General features: G+C 39.7%; 1 protein-coding gene across 1 annotated transcript in view; it reads right to left on the reverse strand.

Annotated features, from left to right (window-relative positions):
* Nucleotides 1–18,542, reverse strand: part of PHLPP1 (PH domain and leucine rich repeat protein phosphatase 1) — a gene marked incomplete at its 5' end in the record, with an annotated part of 217,907 nt that overhangs the window by 45,987 nt on the left and 153,378 nt on the right. The window contains 2 exons of the mRNA XM_034996268.1: nucleotides 4,827–5,057; nucleotides 5,671–5,817. Coding sequence (XP_034852159.1) covers nucleotides 4,827–5,057; nucleotides 5,671–5,817 — 378 coding nt within the window. The remainder of the gene's footprint in view (nucleotides 1–4,826; nucleotides 5,058–5,670; nucleotides 5,818–18,542) is intronic.

Genomic DNA, 18,542 nt, shown 5'->3' on the forward strand with positions numbered 1-18,542 from the left:
GGCACATTAGAACTACACTGAATATTTAAAGAAGGAGAAGGATTAGTGAGCAGGGAGATGAGCAGTTCATATAGGACAGAATTTAAGGGAGAACTTTGGGGTGGGGGGAGGGAATGAATGGGAGCCACATATGCACCAGAGATAAGAATGCAAACATCTGGATTTCTGGCTGGCTCAGACCAAGAACTGATTACCAAAACTATCTCCATCTCAAAATATTGCTTGAGGGGTGCCTGGGTGGCTCAGTGCGTTAAGTGTCTGACTCTTGATCTCAGCTTAGGTCTTGATCTTAGGGTCGTGAGCTCAAGCCCCATGTTGGGCTCCATTAAAAAAAATAAAAATAAAATACTGCTTGGAAGAGCAAAGCACAGAAAATACTTTGGCATCTAGGATTCGCTGAGAAATTACAAAACAAGGACAACAATGGATCAATAAATCTGGGATAGAGCAAGGCACGGGAAAACTGGCAGAAAGAACCTTGGCCATGAGAACTAGTTAGCTAACAGACTGAAGTTGCTATGGGTGGGTTGCCAAGAAGATAACTAAGTAGTAATGGGGACTAGGAATCAATAGAATGAAGATACACTTAACTTCAAAAGGGAGAAAAACAGATGAAAATCTCAATTCCTAGTTTGCTAGGCTACCCCCAACTCCTTTACAAACAAACAATAAGAACCCTGTACTTCTCATTACAAAGCCAACAAAGTGCTGAAATAATGTACTTGGTTAGAAGAGCATTAATATGAGGGCTGGAGCTTAGGAAAAAGCTAAAGTTTCTTGGTTGTGAATTTTTGCCCTTTGAAAAAAATAAAATAATGGTAACTGAAGAAAATAAAATGATGGTAATTGAATTATTAATAGTAATATCATAAAGTCACTGAAACGCAAGGATGAGTGACAGATAGCAAAGAGTTAGGATTTGTCAATCTGTAAGCATAGCATATGGCCTCTTCAAATGTCCCCAAGAGGATTTGTTTTTTTTGCTTCTTTTTTTATTCCAGGTTGTAAGATTTAAAAACTGGCCTCAACCCAGCAATTTGCCTATTTCCAAATGCTCACTAGATTACTAGTATATGTACACAGAATTTTTTAAAAATCTCATTTTAGGGGCTCCTGAGTGGCTTAGTCAGTTAAACGTCCGAGTCTTGGTTTCCACTCAAGTCATGATCTTAGGGTCATGATCTCAGGGTCGTGAGCCTGAGCCTGAGCCTGAGTCGGGCTCCGTGCTCAGTGCAGAGCCTGCCTGTGATTCTCTCTCCCTCTGCCTGGCCCCTCCCCCAGGTCATGTACACACTCTTTTTAAAGTAAATAAATCTTTAAAAAAAAATTTTTTTAATTAAAATATAAAAAATCTCATTTTGGATACAACAGACTATAGAAATTGAAAAAATGTCCCATGTTCTTCTTACTTTACACTCTAGGTAACTTTCAAAATGTGGCATTATCATCTTCATTTGAAATAGCTCCCTCCTGTAATTTCACTGTATTAACACTAAAATAATTAAAGGTTCGTTTAATAAGGAGACAAAAGAAAATCTATAATGAGAGGGAATTATTCAGTTTAAATTGCCAAGTCCTGTCAGGATTCAAATTCAAAAGTTTTCAGGCTGAAACCATAATATATATTTAGGATGAACTTTCAAGGAGGCAAAATGTGATTAAAATTTCCTTCCAATAATCCCCAGTAAACACAACCATTTTATTTATTTCATAAATATTCACTGAGGTTTACTGTGTAGACAGGCAGTATGAAAGAGCATTATGTTCTAGTGCCAGTTTGCTGCTCATCACTTTGCGTTTGACCTTGAACAAGTCACCTAGTATCTCTGCTTAAGCCTAATTCTAATCTGTAAAATGGGGATAACACCTTGTCAACTACAAGGCAGCTGAGAAATGAAGTATGTGCCCATAGTATGCAAACAACGAAAGATATGGTGATGATCAGGATGATGACCTATGGCTTTGTGTCAATAAGAGATGAAGAAAAGGTGTTTGTCAACAGATTTAGTATGTTAGTGAGGAAAATCACATATGCTTTAAAATATAAAGACTACAAGTATGTGTTAAGTGCCATAACTGATGTATAAAATACAGAGAATGGTCAAAAAAGGTGCAATGGATGGAGCACCTCATCTGAATCCCAAGGGTAGGCAGAATATAACAGATATGAATGGGAAAGAAAGCAGTGCATGAGTTAGGGCAGAACAGCCTCTGGACTGAAGAGAAAAGCGCAGGGAGGACTTCACACGTGAGTGCAGGAGCGCAAGGCATGTAAGAAGCTGCAAGGGGGGCTTAGTCAGTTAAAGTACCAACTAAGTGCTAACGCTGGATAACAAGGATAAAGAAGAGCAGTGTTTCTCAGTTATCTGTGGTGAATGAGCTCTGTTCTAAACTTCTAATCTATCATGGACTGATGTGTATAGTCTTACTGCACATGACCAGGACACAGCCCAGAGCACAGGCGGCTCCCCAAGTGAGTTCACCAACAGCTAAACGAGTCTATTCCCCGTACAATGAGATGAGTTGCTTGTATGAGTCTACTTGCATACTGTGGCAATGTCAAATCACTGTATGTTTCTAAAACATTAAGTCTCAATTTCTATACATATTTCATTGTAGAAAGGTAGCAAATAGTTGGCTTCCCAGCACAGGTCAGAGGACCACACTTTGAGTAGCTCTGAGCTAGAGCCGCATCCCCAAGGGACTCACAGGCTAGTAGGTTGAAACCAGATAAGAAGAGTTTAAATACCTCCAGCCAAAGAACCGAAGGCTCTGGGCAAGACTGTGCTTGCTTGAGAGGCTACACAATGGAAACAGATGCAGTAGCGAGAAGGAAAAGGAAGGGACAAAGAGAGAAACCATTGTGAAAGAAGAAACTCATAGAATCTGGTGGTAGACCAGAGACAGGGTCCAAAATTTCATGTCTATAGACACAATGAAGTGATGTTGCTATCAGTAAAATAGGAATCCAGGGGAAGAACTAGTTGAATAAAGAAAGAAGCTGAACTGTTTCACAGGGGGTGTGGTGAAGTGTGCCAATGGGGGGAACCAAGGTAAAATTATCCAGGAGGCACCTGAGGTGGAATTAGTCCCAAGAAGAGAAATTAAGGGTTAGAGAAAGATTGGGGTCCTGCAACTGATCTCATCTAAAAAGATCCAATTAGAACTAGAAATCTAGGTGACTCCATTTAAAAGCGCTTAAATGCTTTAATATGAAAGTTTTCTAAATCCAAGCGACTCAGAGACAAATAATGTTAACAATTTAGAAAGTTAACAAGAAAGTTAAAGTGTTTAGTGCCGTCTCCTGTGACATTCCAAAAAGTTCTCAAAGTCAGATAAAGTACTACCATTTGTATTCCTCAAATTAAGAATTCTATGTCTGCAAATTGCTAACCAACGCTTCCCCAGGTGCAACAGGCATGATTTCTTTAGTCTGAGGGAAGGGAAAGGCAAGCAATTCTTGTTTTTGTTTTTGTTTTTCAAAGATTTTATTTATTTACTTGAGAGAGAGAGAGCACGAGCCGGCGGGAGAGGGAGAGGGAGAAGCAGACTCCCCACTGAGCAGGGAGCGGTGAGGCTCGATCCCAGGGCCCTGAGCTCAAGACCTGAGCGGAAGGCTGACACTTAACCGACTGAGTCATCCAGGTGCCCCAAGGCAAGCAATTCTTTGAGGGACTGGAATAAATGAGTTTCCAAGGCCAGACCAAATAAATGCAGAAGAAAAGGAGCAAAAGATGATGCTTCTTTATACTGACAAAGGTCAACAGGTCTGAGTGAGGGTCCAGGGTTACCAACAGAGAGGAAAGTGGGTAGTAAGGCAAAGAAAGAGCCACCTTTGACAATTGGGAGTTGTAAAGAGTCCAAGAATGATACCTAAGCAGGTTCCATGAGTAAAAAGAGTCCTCAATTAGGTAATGATACATAAAACACATTGGAAGTGTGAGGCATTTAACTCAATTCCTTCCCAAACTCTAAGAATTAGGTTCTATTATTAACCATAATTTAGAGATGAGAACACAGTTGCAGAGATATTAAATATCTTGCCCAAGATTTAACGTCATTATTACGTGGTCATCAACCCCTGGCTAATGGAGGAATTAGTTTGGTTGAAAAAGTATCAAGTTGGGCAAATCAGCATGAAGGCCTAAGCCTGATATGTTGCTTTGCAGGACCTCAGTCCCATGACAGACTCGTTTTGCCTTAAAAAAGAGAAATTTAGAATAGCTTCCTCCTTGTGTACTGGTTCTTTGCATGTTAGAACTAAAACTGAACCTCACATACTTAGGGATAATCACTTAGGGAAGTCCCCTAAATGAGCATCTTTAATGTAGCAAGGACTATGCTAGTGGTTGTTAGTTGGAGTTTAGCAAGATCAGGATTCAAAATGCAGGTTCCTTGCTCTTGTGAGGTGTGAGAGTGGAGGTTCTGGTCAAACTTGGGCCTAATGAGAGGTTATGAATTTTATATTTTTGTAAAGAACAGTAAACTAAGGGCAGAGCCATGTGGATAGAAAAAATAGGAAATTAAAATAAATAAGTTAAATAAATAATTTAATGAATACATTATATTACATTAGGGAAGTCAAGGAGGGAAACACAACTTAAGAAAGAAGAGATGCTCAATGCTGTTACCTATCTCAAGCCACAGAAAAGGAGGACAAAGAGAAAAAATACTCACTTTGTTCTCAATGATATGGTTTTCATTCACCATAAACTGCAACTAACCAGCTTGCTTGCCTTGCAGAAGAATGTCACCAAAAGGGCTATAACCCACTCCTAAATATAAGCCAACCACTTAAATGGGATATATTTCTTAAAAATAGTTACCTTAGATCCACATGTTTAATGTGAGGCATTTTTCTTAAAGCCTGGAGCCTAAGGGTCTCCATACAGTTTCCAGACATACAAAGTTTATCCACAGCAGTCAATTTCTCCAAAACCTCTGGAATGTCAGTGAATTCATTGAAAGAAAGACCAAGATAACTAAGCTGATGCATGTTCTCCAACTCAGGAGGAAGGGCCTGGAGAAAGTTTCCATCCAACAAGAAAGTCTGTAAGCTAGTAAAGAAAACATAAGAATTATAAAGAGAATGTAAACTTTACATGTTTATTATCAATGTACAAGTTCCATAAATATAGATGATATTATTAGTAAAAGAAAATGAACTACCTTTTGCAAAATGCATAAGGGCAGGGCCCAAGGCAATAATACACCACAGAGAAAAGATCAGAGATAAGCATCATAATCTTTTACTGAAAACCAAAATTATGACCCATTTTCCCAACTTGGATAGGCATAAATGGGAACAATGTGAGCTAACTACAGTGTGAAGCAGCCCCAAGACCCATCTTTCATTGTTACTTTAAATATTAAGTCTTAGAATTCAACATAACTCAGAAAATGAGAAAGTAAGCATGTCATCCCATGGGTAGACACACTCATCTGTGGGGATCCTCAGTTCTAAACAAGGGTATTTTAATTTTTTACAAGACTTTATAAAGAGTATAAAAGCTAACAAATGAACTCTCCAGAAGAGCCTGACGTCTTGCTTTGGAGCCAAGAGTTCCATGACCAACAGAATAAGTTAACTAATCTCTTAAACTGTGACCCCAGTGCAGCTTCCCCAGGGGTCTCTGAGGGATATCGTGCAGTGGGGCTTGAAGTACGCACTTGTGCATAACCCCGACGGCTGCGGGGACTGCTCGCAGGGCATTGCAGGACACGTTCAGCTCAGTCAGGGTTGGAATATTGCAGACTGCTAATGGGAAGTCCCCTAAATGATTATTGGAAAGGTTAAGACTCCTCAACTTGGTGAACCTGTTACAATAAAACAAAAGAAAAAAGTGTCAGAGATGCATAAATCACATTATTTTAGTATAGCCTTAGAGATAATCCAATCCAATTCAGTTGAGGAGGAAATGAGCCCACAGAGGTTAAGCGCACAGCAGAGCTGGAGTGCACCTCTTCAGACTCTAAGGTCAGTGTTTTACCTAAAATATAACAGTTATATTTAAAAACAAACAAACTTGTCAGTCCAGAATGAGATTGAGTATTTGAAGATGTGAGTTCTGCTGGAGTAATTTTTTTAGCTTTACCCGGGCCAGCTTCATTAACACACCATTACGTGATAATGGAGAGAGAGGGAAAGAACAGGCAGATCTAGCCCTTCCGAATTTCTGTGTTACCCACACAAGTCAAAAATCTTCCTGCTCAAAAACTAATGATGTCATGTATGGTGATTAACATAACATAATAAAAAAAAAAATCTTTCTGCTTCATTACTCCCCAAATATAAACCTGAAATAAAAAATTAATTTATCAGAACTACACACTCTCTCAGGGAACCAAGTTTTTATAGTTTCAAATTTAAGAACCAATTATCATTTTTCAGTCTCAACCCAATATTTGATACTGCTAATAAGCACATGCCCTTTCTGGAAAAGCTCTTCTCATTTCATTTGTAAGACCTTTTCCTCACTGAGCCTCTTTCAACACTCTTTGATTCTTTTCTTCTAGGTTTCTTTCTTTTTTCTTCATCTCTTCTTCCCCACTCCACAGTTAAGTGTTTCTCACAGATCTCTGCTTTGCCAGCTTCTCTCCTCTCTCTACCTTGCCTTCCTTGGAAATTGTTTTACTGCTCTGTGAACAGCTCTCTCGAAACCACCACACACCACCCCCTGCCTCCTGGGCTACCCTACAGGATTTCCAGTGCGAAACTCAACTGATGTCTTTCTCCCAGACCAGCACTTCCTTCTGATTTATTTTTGTTAATGGCTCTTTCATTTTCTCAGTTGTCCAAGTGATTAAAGAAGTCATCTTTAAAGTTTTACTTCTCTGTGTTTTACTTCTGTCAGTCCACTGCTGACCTCTACCCTTTTATTTATTTATTTATTTATTTATTTATTTGAGAGAGAGACTGAGAGAGAGCATGAGAGGGGGGAGGGTCGGGAGGGTCAGAGGGAGAAGCAGGCTCCCTGCCGAGCAGGGAGCCCGACGTGGGACTCGATCCCGGAACTCCAGGATCATGATCTGAGCCGAAGGCAGTCGCCCAACCAACTGAGCCACCCAGGCACCCCCTTTCTTTTTATTTGAGATGAGAATCAGATTAGTTATTGCATTATGCTAATTATTTTTAAAACTGACCAAGCCTAAATATTGGGCAGTAGGTACAGTGCCTAGAACAGACATACACTTAAAACTAAATCCAATTCAGCATTTTTTTTTTTTAAGATTTTACTTACTTATTTCAGAGACAGAGAGTGAGAGAGAGAGAGCACGAGAGGGGGGAGGGTCAGAGGGAGAAGCAGACTCCCGCTCCAGCCCGATGTGGGACGTGATCCCACAACCCTGGGACCATGACCTGAGCCGGAGGCAGACGCTTAACCGACTGAGCCACCCAGGTGTCCCTCCAATCAGCATTAAGGAAATTGTCATGTGCCCGATCTGTTGAATTTTATAATAAAAAATGCTAAGTTTTATTTAAAAAAATTTTTTTAAGACTTTATTTATTTGAGAGACAGAGGGAGAGCACACTCACGCACAAGCAGGAGGAGAGGGACAAGCAGAGAGAGAAGGATAAGCAGACTCCATGCTCAGGAGCCCAAAGTAGGGCTGATTTCATGACCCTGTGATCATGACCTGAGTGAAAATCAAAAGTCAGATGCTTAACCGACTGAGCCACCCAGGTGCCCCTAAGCTTCATTTTAAATAATGACATAAAGTTTATTCTAAACAGAAAGGTGACAGTTTAAAGTGTTACTTTGATTTTTCTTTTATAATAGCAATTTTCTTGAATGGTGAAGTATAGACCTAATAGTATTTTAAATTAAACAAAAGGTTAAGAATTAACTGCTAAACCTGAATAATCATTTTTAATTTGCTTTCTACTTTACAATGTGATTCATTAGGCCTTCTTAAAACAAAGAATGCTTATCCTTTATTCTGACTAAATCATCCATGATTTACACTACAGGAGCTAGAATTACAGGTTCTATTATTCCTAGTTCAGAGGTTCTCAAAGCATGGCTGGAGGACCCTAGAAGAGGTTGTCAGACCCTCTTAAGAGAATTCCCAAGGTCAAAACTACTTTCGTAACAATACTAAGATGCCATCTGCCTTTTCCCATTGTCCTTTTCTCTCAAGTGTCCAGTGGAGACTTCCACCTGGTCTTTATGACAGCACACCCAACTTGATGCAGAAACGGAGAAATCCAACTACCTTCTATTAAGCCAGACATGAAAAGATTTGTAAAAATATAAAACAATGACACTCTCCTACCTATTTTTTTTTTGTTTTCTAAAATAGTTACTTCTCATAAAAAATGTGTATGTCAACAAGAATGGGTTTATTAATTTTCTAAATGAATATATATTAAAATAGTTCTCAGTTTAAGTTTTTAATAGATTTAATCCACATAAATAAAAACTGCTTAGGGTCCTCAATTTTTGAGAGAGTAAAGGAGTCTTAAAATACGGTTGCCAGATAAATACAGAAAATAAACACATTTTTTTTTTAAGTGTAAAGTATCTCCCAAATATTGCATGGGACATACTTATACTAAAAAAAAAAAAAATTTGTTGTTGTTGTTTTTCTGAAATTCAAATTTAACTGAGTGCTTTTTTGTCCTTCTAAATCTGCCAACTCTATCCTGAAATAGATGAAACTGCTGTTCTAGTCCAAACAAAAACAGTATCCTACTTTCTAGATATGATTCCTCATTTGGTAGAACTGGCCACAGTTTAAAAATATGCACAATTAAACTGAACTTAGGAAAAAAAAAAGTTCCTCTAGGAAAGAAATAGACCTACCAGACATTATCCCACACAACAGAGTGGAGATGAAATGATTACAACTCCAGGACTTACTCAAGACAGCAAATGAGAGCACACTTTTGGAAAAGTATTTATCAATAACATGGCGGCAGGGGGCAGAGAGTATATTCATCTTTGCAAACAAGTTTACTAGAACCACACTGGCCCTGACCCAAAGGAAAGCAGTAGTAAGCCGAATGAGTAAAAAGCAGTTGAAGAAATAAACAAAAATAAAACTCTTAACAAGTGCCCTCCATAGTCTCATGTATACATATATTTGCATTTTAAAATGGCTACAGGCTCTAAATATAAAGAACTGCAATTATTCTTTGCATCAATTCAATGATAAAAATACTACCAGACTTTATGATAAAGAGAACTGCCCCCAGTCCCAGGGGCCAAGCACCCCCCCACAGAACAAGGAGTCTGAGCTGTCCAATCAGACAGCAACAGCCCTCAGGGACTATGGAGCACCTGAAATGGGGCTGGTCCAAATTGAGATGTTCTCTAAGTATAAATAAACAATGGATTTCAAATACTTAATACAAAAGAGAATGTAAACTCATTAATAATTTTTTAGAACAGATAGCAATTTTGCTATACTGCATTAAATAAGATAATATTATTAAAATTGATTTCAACGGTTTCTCCTTACTTTCTCTGTGACTATGAGAAAATTTAAAATTAACTTACGTGGCTCACATTTTACTTTCATGGAGAAGCGTTTTCTCCATGTTAAGAGTAAGCAGATTTCCAGAATTCTTTACCCAAATGACACCAAACCTGCTTTCAGGGCTTGTGTGGGCCTCTTCCCTGGGTCCATCTTCCTCACCCATAAACCCTAGGCCTGGACAGCGTGTCCACAGCCCTGCAGTGTGAGGGATGGAGCTAGAGACAGAAGGCGAAGACATGTGGGCCACTGGGCCAGATCTCCCCACGCCGCCATATCCAGTATGGAATCCCAAGGGGTCTGAGGATTCTAAACTTGAATCTATGCTTGCAAGTCATTAGATGTGTTAAGGTAGGAGGAGAGAATATATTTTATTTAACAGTTTATTAGCTTGATTATAACTTAAATATTTAGATATATGGTATGAGGCCTTCATTTAAACTCTTGCCCTAGACCTGTACATTTTAAGGGCCGATTCTGATTTATAAGTATCTTAAATTTCTTTCCTTCCTTCTCATCACATTCCCCACATCCCTCATATTCCTCCCTGTGCAGCCCATCCCCCAAATTCTTTCCAGAAAAGAACACAGTGTTCAGCAGACTTGTTTAGTAAACAAAGCATGAATTGTTTCTGAGAACTCAAGTTCTTGGTCCCAACACATTAAAATTCATTTGTTTTGGAAACTCTAACCCTTACCCTTCTTAGAGTTCCACTTTTTCTTTACAGATGTGGAAAGCAGTCTGATTACAGGCATCTGCCAATTCAAAAATCCCTTCAGAGAAAGATAACCTAGAATCTACTTCTCTCAGGTCTTAAAATGGTGAAGAGATACCTGGAGGCAATGTTTAAGTTAAAAGAGAGATAAGAAATCAAAATGGGGAGTGGATGACCTTTCCTCCCTTTACCTTCTTTCAAAAAGAATGCAGAGGAGGGAGCAAGGTAACAACATAGGGTTAGGGCAGAAAAGACTTGAAATCTCTATGTCTCCTACAAAATAAGACTTTTAGCTCTGTCATGCTAATAGGTGAATCCCATAAATTATGAAATGTATACAGACCCAGATTCCAAAATAAAACTGGCTGACTTTGGAAAAATACATATTTGGGGAAGTATTTTAAATAATTTTTTTAATTAACATAGAATGTATCATTTGTTTCAGGGGTACAGGTCTGTGATTCATCAGTCTTACACAATTCATAGCGCTTACCATAGCACATACCCTCCCCAATGTCTATCACCCAGCCCCCCATCCCTCCCGCCCCCCTCCACTCCAGCAACTCTCAGTTTGTTTCCTGAGATTAAGAGCCTCTTATGGTTTGTCTCCCTCTCTGGCTTCATCTTGTTTCATTTTTCACTCCCTTCCCTTATGATCCTCTGTCTTGTTTCTCAAATTCCTCCTATCAGTGAGATCATATGATAACTGTCTTTCTCTGATTGACTTATTTCGCTTAGCATAATACCTTCTAGTTCCATCCACCTCAGCGCAAATGGCAAGATTTCGTGTTTTGGGGGAGTTTTTTTTGATGGCTGCATAATATTCCATTGTGTATATACACACACACACCACATCTTCTTTATCCATTCATCTGTTGATGGACTAGGCTCCTTCCATAGTTTGGCCATTGTGGACATTGCTGCTATAAATATTGGGGTGCACGTGCCCCTTTGGATCACTACGTTTGTATCTTTGGGGTAAATACCCAGTAGTGCAATTGCTGGGTCGTACGGTAGCTCTATTTTCAGCTTTTTGAGGATCCTCCATACTGTTTTCCAGAGTGGCTGCACCAGCCTGCATTCCCACCAACAGTGTAGGAGGGTTCCCCTTTCTCCGCATTTCTGCCAACATCTGTCATTTCCTGACTTGTTAATTTTAGCCATTCTGACTGGTGTGAGGTGGTACCTCATTGAGGTTTTGATTTGGATTTCCCTGATGGCAAGTGATATTGAGCACTTTTTCAGGTGTATTTTAAATAATTTTATTTTAAGCTACTATTACACTTTTTTTTTTTTTTTTACTATTACAGTTCTTAAACCCTAAAATTAAGTCCTTAAAAAGAAGTTATATTATATTCATTCAGGTTACAGATAATTCCTCCTAGCTGTTCAATATAGGTATGTAGAACAGAATCAGAACATCACAAAATTTCAGATTAATAAAAATTAATGATGATTGCAACAACTATAATGGCTGGTTTAACCAGTTAATAAGGAATGACTCTTGATGTTTTAGAAACTAAAAGGACAGGAAACTCTATAGTTTGTTTGTTTTGAAACATCTGTTACACGTATATACGTACGCACAGTGCCAAGGCTAAAGTGGATATATCCTCTTCATTTCTCAGTTATCTAAATGAGAATAAAGGGGCCTCTGAAGTCATTTTCTCTCATTTCCTAAGCTCACAGATAAAGAAAGTAGGCACAGAGAAACTGTGTGTCACATACAACCTGAATATACTGCCTTTCAACATCAGTACTACTTCTCATCTCTCCTGCTTTACTTTTATTACATCTTACTAGAGTCTTTAATATAAATAGGTACCAATTACTAATAATCCTAAGTCACAGATCAAAGAGTGGCCTCAGAGTATGAAAAGCACTCTTTTTTCAGCCTCACTTCCCCCTGCAGAGGGTGGTGCACTGTTGGCAATGGAGGACGACGAATATTTTGAACACTATGTGCAATTCCATTTAAAGCAATTTAGGCACAGGCCAGGGCTCACAAACTACCAAAAAACCTGCAAAGCCTGACTTCACTCCGCAGAGCAAGCAATCTGCTTTAAGGAAAGAGCTATAACTCATGTCCATTTGTTCTATAATAGAGCTCAAAGTAGGGGGAAAATCAAGTTAACATTTATCCAGAGTCTAATAGAGTAACCTTAGTTAATTCTTAAAGTTATGGGTGCAGTATTATAATATTACATTTAGCCAATGGCAATGGACATTGTGGGCTTTTAGAACTCAGGTCTCACTTAATACAAAGTTCCAAGGTACACTCTTGTTTTTTAATACTAAGTGTCACAGAAAAGTGCAGTCGGGGGTGCCTGGGTGGCTCAGTCAGTTAAGCCTCCAACTCGTGATTTCTGCTCAGGTCATGATCTCAGGGTCGTGGGATCCAGCCCGCATCCAGCTCCATGCTCAGCTCCCTGATCACCCCCCCACCTGTGCACTCTCTCTCTCTAAAATAAATAGATAAATCTTAAAAAAAAAAAAAAAAGTGCAATCAACTAAATACTTGATCATCTACAAAGACCGAAAACTCTAATTGCGCTCACAGAGAAAAACTGAAGTCCCTTCTGAACTAGGTATCCTAAGGGCCATATAACAAAGTGCAGGATTGCCTGGGAAGGGTGGGGGTCTTGGAATGCTGCAAGGTCCCAAGTAGCAAGATGGTAGAGTGGAGCTGACACAGTGCTCCGATGATACTTCTTTCATTTGCATCTCCTTTGGTATGTACACCATAACACCCAAAGTAGAATAACAATGCTACTGTCTCTAGATACAAAATGTGCCATGCTTTGGAGGCGTCTGCTCTATTAATGTTCTTAGTTTTTCCTTTCTTTCTCCAACTTCACACCATCACTTATTAACAACAAAGTAGGACCAGCACCTATCTTGAAACTGCTCCTGGGGGAATGGAGCCATCACTAGTTTTGTCCCTGCCCTTGCCTAGCTTCCTCCTCAATCCAGACAGCACGCTGTCTGACATATTACAGTCTGTACTCAGCTTGAAATGGATTATCTTCTTCAGTCACTAAAATTTCCAGCTATCATCTTCCAAGCTACTCCCTCTTTAAAACAAATGAATTACACAATTCACAGCACTCACCATAGCACATACCCTCCCCAATGTCCATCACCCAGCCACCCCATCCCTCCCACCCCTCTCCACTTCCAGCAACCCTCAGTTTGTTTCCCGAGATTAAGAGTCTCTTATGGTTTGTCTCCCTCTCTGGCTTTGTCTTGTTTCATTTTTTAAATTAACCTCAAAGGTTAAAATGCATCACATGCATGCATCCAATGTCCCTACCTTCATTAGACAGATATGTAGGTCTTTCAACAGATCAACCACAGCTCTATCAGTTTATTTCATTCTGGCCTCCAAAAAGCTACCTGGGAGCAAGTGCTCCTTACAAAAGGAAGTGGAGCATGTTTACCAAGGGCAGGAAGGAAAAAGCCAATGTTCCCTGATATCAAAGTTGGGAAAAATAAACAAATATAAATGCTGATTTTCATATTAGCCACCCCCCACCACCACCTTGGACTTGTTTTGTCATGATCCTAGACGCTCTTAATCTTTCTCCTTTCTCAGCAGGTATCCACTCAGTCTACCCACACTCAAAACTCAATGGACAAAGCTCTTTATGGATATTTAGGAAACAAAACCAAATACATAGTATGATGATTATTTGGAGACATAATAATTAGCTTTCGATCCAACTAAATCTTTAGTCATTTTTCTTTCAGGAACTAAGGATAGATTAGGAAAATTTGACCATAAAATAAAATAACAGTATGACGGAGGTACTCCTATTTTTAAACCTATTCTGAATGTGATTAAATGGGAGTTACACATTACGCTCATGAAGAGGAAACCAAACTTGTTTTACTCAATGGTTCTTTTTTTTTTTTTTTTAAAGATTTTATTTATTTATTTTGAGAGAGAGAGAATGAGAGGGAGGAGGGTCAGAGGGAGAAGCAGACTCCCTGCCGAGCAGGGAGCCCGATGCGGGACTCGATCCCGGGACTCCAGGATCATGACCTGAGCCGAAGGCAGTCGCTTAACCAACTGAGCCACCCAGGCGCCCTTACTCAATGGTTCTAACAGAGAGTAATCAATGTTATTTTCCGGAGTTATTATTCACTACAAGTGGGTCAATTAGAAAAAGATTCCCTGGTGATCGGATTTCTGTTTCATAGTAACAGTCCATGTTTCACTTGTTTTTTTCCCTGTGGGGGAACACGCTAATACACTTTGGAAATTATTAGACTCCAATATTAAGTAACGAAGGACCTGCTCAAGGGCTGGAGTTGTAAGCCTAGCTCTGCGCTTAGTCTCCTGCTTTCCATTAATTATGAAAAGCAGGCTCCCTAATGGCTCAGAGTGGCTGTACCTTAGTGGAGAGTTGCCAGGCTGTCAGTGCTAATACTCACTATATTGTTTTTTTTAATTAATTAATTTTTTTGATGCAGTACTCCATGATTCATTGTTTGCGTATAACATCCAGTGCTCCATTCAATACGTGCCCTCTTTAATACCCATCACCAGGTTAACCCACCCCCCCACCCCCGTCCCCTCTAGAACCCTCAGTTTGTTTCTCAGAGTCCACAGTCTCTCATGGCTCATCTCCCCCTCCGATTTCCTCCCCTTCATTTTTCCCTTCCTACTATCTTTTTTTTTTTTTTTTTTAACATATAATGTGTTATTTGTTTCAGAGGTACAGGTCTGTGATTCATCAGTCTTACACAATACACAGAGCTCACCATAGGACATACCCTCCCCAATGTTTATCACCCAGCCACCCCATCCCTCCCCCCCCCACTATATTGCTTTTAAGAGGATTGCTTTTATTTGATTACCAAAATAATACATGCTCATTTTAACAAGTCAAGCTACAGAAGCATGTGAAGAACACATTAACAGTCTCCCCTACTTCCTTCCAAATCCCATCCCCCCTGAGATAACCAGTGTCAAGTTTGGTACACAGGCTTCCAAAGCTTTTCCTCCCTATAGAACACATGCATGCATAAATAGGAGATAACCTCCCTCTATTATTTTTTGAATGGGCTTATACCACACACATTTTTTTCTATAACTTGCTTTCTCATCTACTACAGACAAATCATCTTTCTGAGACAGTAGGTAAAAGTCTAACTCACTCTTTTGACAGCTACATAATAATACACAGAGTACAAATGTACCCCAACTGATTCCATCCCTCCACTGACTGACATTAGGAGTATTCCCAGTTGTTTTTTGCTATTAGGAATAATTCAGCATATCCATTTGTGCATCAATGCTTGCATTTTGCAGTATTTATGGGTGCCCCATGACTTACCCATAATTCTGAAATCCAACAGGCTCTGAAAATTCAAAAATTTTTCACTGATTCATGTGGTGACAAAAGCTGACCTGAACTGATGTCAATATTCTGGTATGAATTTGTTCTCTTTAGAAATATAAATGTGTCTGCTTATGGAGCCCCAAAGCCTGCTAGAGGTGCTATATAATATACTTAATATATATATATATATATATATATATATAATATATATTATCTTTAATAATCTGAAACTCTCAGAAGTCTGAAGCACAAATGGCCTCAAGACTTTTGGGTCAGGGATTGCGAACCTGTATTTCTAAAAGTATAACTGATGAGTCCAAGAATATGTACAATTTAAATTTTAATACGTACTGCAAAATTACCAAAAAGTTGTAGGAATTCATACTCTCAATCACCCATGTCAGAGAGGGTTCTTTTCCATGCTCCCTTCACTAGCATTTAATGTTGGTATCCTTTCCACTGTTGCTACTCTGATGGCTAAAAAGTGGTATCTTTTTGTGGAGTTCATCTTCTTTGGAATACACGTTCATAGCCTTTGCCTGTTTTTCTATTGGGTTATTTGTCTTACTAATTTTTAGGAGCTCCCTGAATATTAACTACCATACCCAGTGTCATATGCTGCTATGTGTCACATGACACTCTTACCCTCCTGTTTCATCTTGCCCCACTCTGTTAGTTAATGGTGACTTTAGCCACACACTAATTTTTATTTGCTCAAATTTGGCAATCTTTTCCTTGATGGAGTCTATATTTTTCACCTTGCTTGGGAAGGTCCTCCTACCTCACCCCAAAGTGGTACAAAAGTTCTCCCATATATCCTAATACTCATGTATTTTATTTTGTGTACATTCAGCTCTTTATTTCACCTGACATTTATTTCTTACATGTGATGCTTGGTAGAGGTCTGCCCTTTTTTTGGGGGGGGGGGGGTCCAGTAGTTCATTATGCCAACACCATTTCACCATTTTCAATATACATTCAATTTAATATTCATTCAATTTCAAATACTAAAGGAAGAGTGAACAAAAAGAGAAAGCCTGCTACTGTTCAAATAAAACAAAGAGAAAAGCGTAGGTAAAAAGTTACATTTACTTTTTATTTCTTTTTTTTTCTAGGAGAATTATGAAATCAAATGTCTGCTTTTTTGTTCTTCTTAAGAGCCCACCTTGTAGCTTGGAGCCCATAAAATGCTTCAATTAAGCAATTCATTTGACAGAGTAACTTGTCTCTTTGATCTGTAGAAGGACAAATCTTGGAAAGAGTATCAAAGTACTTTTAAAAAATGTGTACTGAATGCACTTTCTCTCGAGAAGCATTAGTTAAACCAGTGAGTGAAAGAGACGTCAGTCAGCAACTTCTTAATTTATCCTCCTTGCACTTTAAATTCTGACTCCTCTAGTGCAGAACTTCACTGTCCGTGAACTTTGTCCTACAGCCATGTTTCAATATTTTTGCCCTAATCCAGGTATGACATAGGGCAACCAGTGCTATAGTATTTATGTCAGAAAGCAAAACAATCTGCAAAAGACTTAAAAGGCTCTCTTTTCCTGGACACAGAAGGAAAGAAAGAATATCTTTTGCCCCACGTTCCTCTCGGACTTGTCTGCAGCTGCGGCGGCATGCGAAACGTTTGAGTCACCGAGCCTGCTTCAGAATTGCTGGGAACACCTACTCTTCAGAAACCATGACTCAGCTCCTTTTAGCTCTCACACCCCCAAACTCTAGTGCCCTGGGATTGAACTCTCATTGGTGACTTCTCGGCTTCTTGGTGCAGTGATGTCTCCTGTTGTCCCTTTAGGACAATGTCTACCAGCCTCGCACCCAGTGAGCACCTGCCAGGGTCTTCTGAGAGTTTCAGCATGTGCACAAATGGACAAATGCTAACGTGGCACACGACCAGCTTCTCAACACTTGAGCCAAAATACACAGAAACCATTCCATCCTAATCCTAATCACCATTAATGACTCTCAGTACAAGCAAGACAGGCATATCACCTTTTCATATGCCTAGAAAACAAAAATAAACACATGCGTATCTTGGACAATACTGTACTGGAGAAAAATTTTCTTAAGAATTGCCTCAGAAGGGGCGCCTGGGTGGCTCAGTTAAGTGTCTGCCTTCGGCTGAGTCATGATCCTGGGGTCCGGGGATCGAGCCCTGCGTCGGGCTCCCTGCTCAGCAGGGGAGTCTGCTTCTCCCTCTGCCTGCCACTCCCCCTGCTTATGCTCTCTCTCCGTCAAATAAATAAATAAAATCTTTAAAAAATAAAAATAAAAAAAACTTGCCACGTAATAAGTAGAGGAAAGCTACAACTCACAGACATAATTTTTCCAAAATAATAATCAAGGAAATCGAGAACACTCCGTGTTGGCAACAATTACAATGGACATATTGCTGGGATGCAAATGAAAGCATTCCCTAAAGAGAGACATTTCTATTTTAATCTTCTTTTAAAATGATCCAACTAGGAGCCGCTTATTGGTTACTTACTTTGTGCCAGACCTAGGCTAAGTTAACCCTATGTATACAACAGCCAACAAGAGAGAGCTCCAACCCACAGTGGGGCGGGGGTAGGGAGACGTGAAGGGCAGGCTCCCATGAATCAAGTAAGTACATTATATAGAAAACCACTCCAGGGACGCCCAGGTGGCTCATTCAGTTAAGCGTCTGCCTTCAGCTCAGATCACGATCCCGGGGTCCTGGGATGGAGTCCCGCATCAGGCTCCTTGCTCAGCGGGGAGCCTGCTTCTCCCTCTGCCTGCCGCTCCCCACGCTTGTGCACTCTCTCTCTCTCTCCGACAAATAAAATGTTGAAAGAAAGAAAGGAAGGAAGGAAGGAAGGAAGGAAGGAAGGAAGGAAGGAAGGAAGGAAGGAAGGAAGGAAGGAAGGAAGGAAGGGAGGGAAGAAAGAAAGAAAGGAAAGGAAAGAAGGAAAGGAAAGGAAAGGAAAGGAAAGGAGAAAGGAGAAAGGAGAAAGGAGAAAGGAGAAAGGAGAAAG

This window comes from Mirounga leonina, unplaced genomic scaffold (assembly GCF_011800145.1).
Source record: "Mirounga leonina isolate KUSES-001 unplaced genomic scaffold, KU_Mleo_1.0 Mir_93, whole genome shotgun sequence".
NCBI lineage: Eukaryota > Metazoa > Chordata > Mammalia > Carnivora > Phocidae > Mirounga > Mirounga leonina.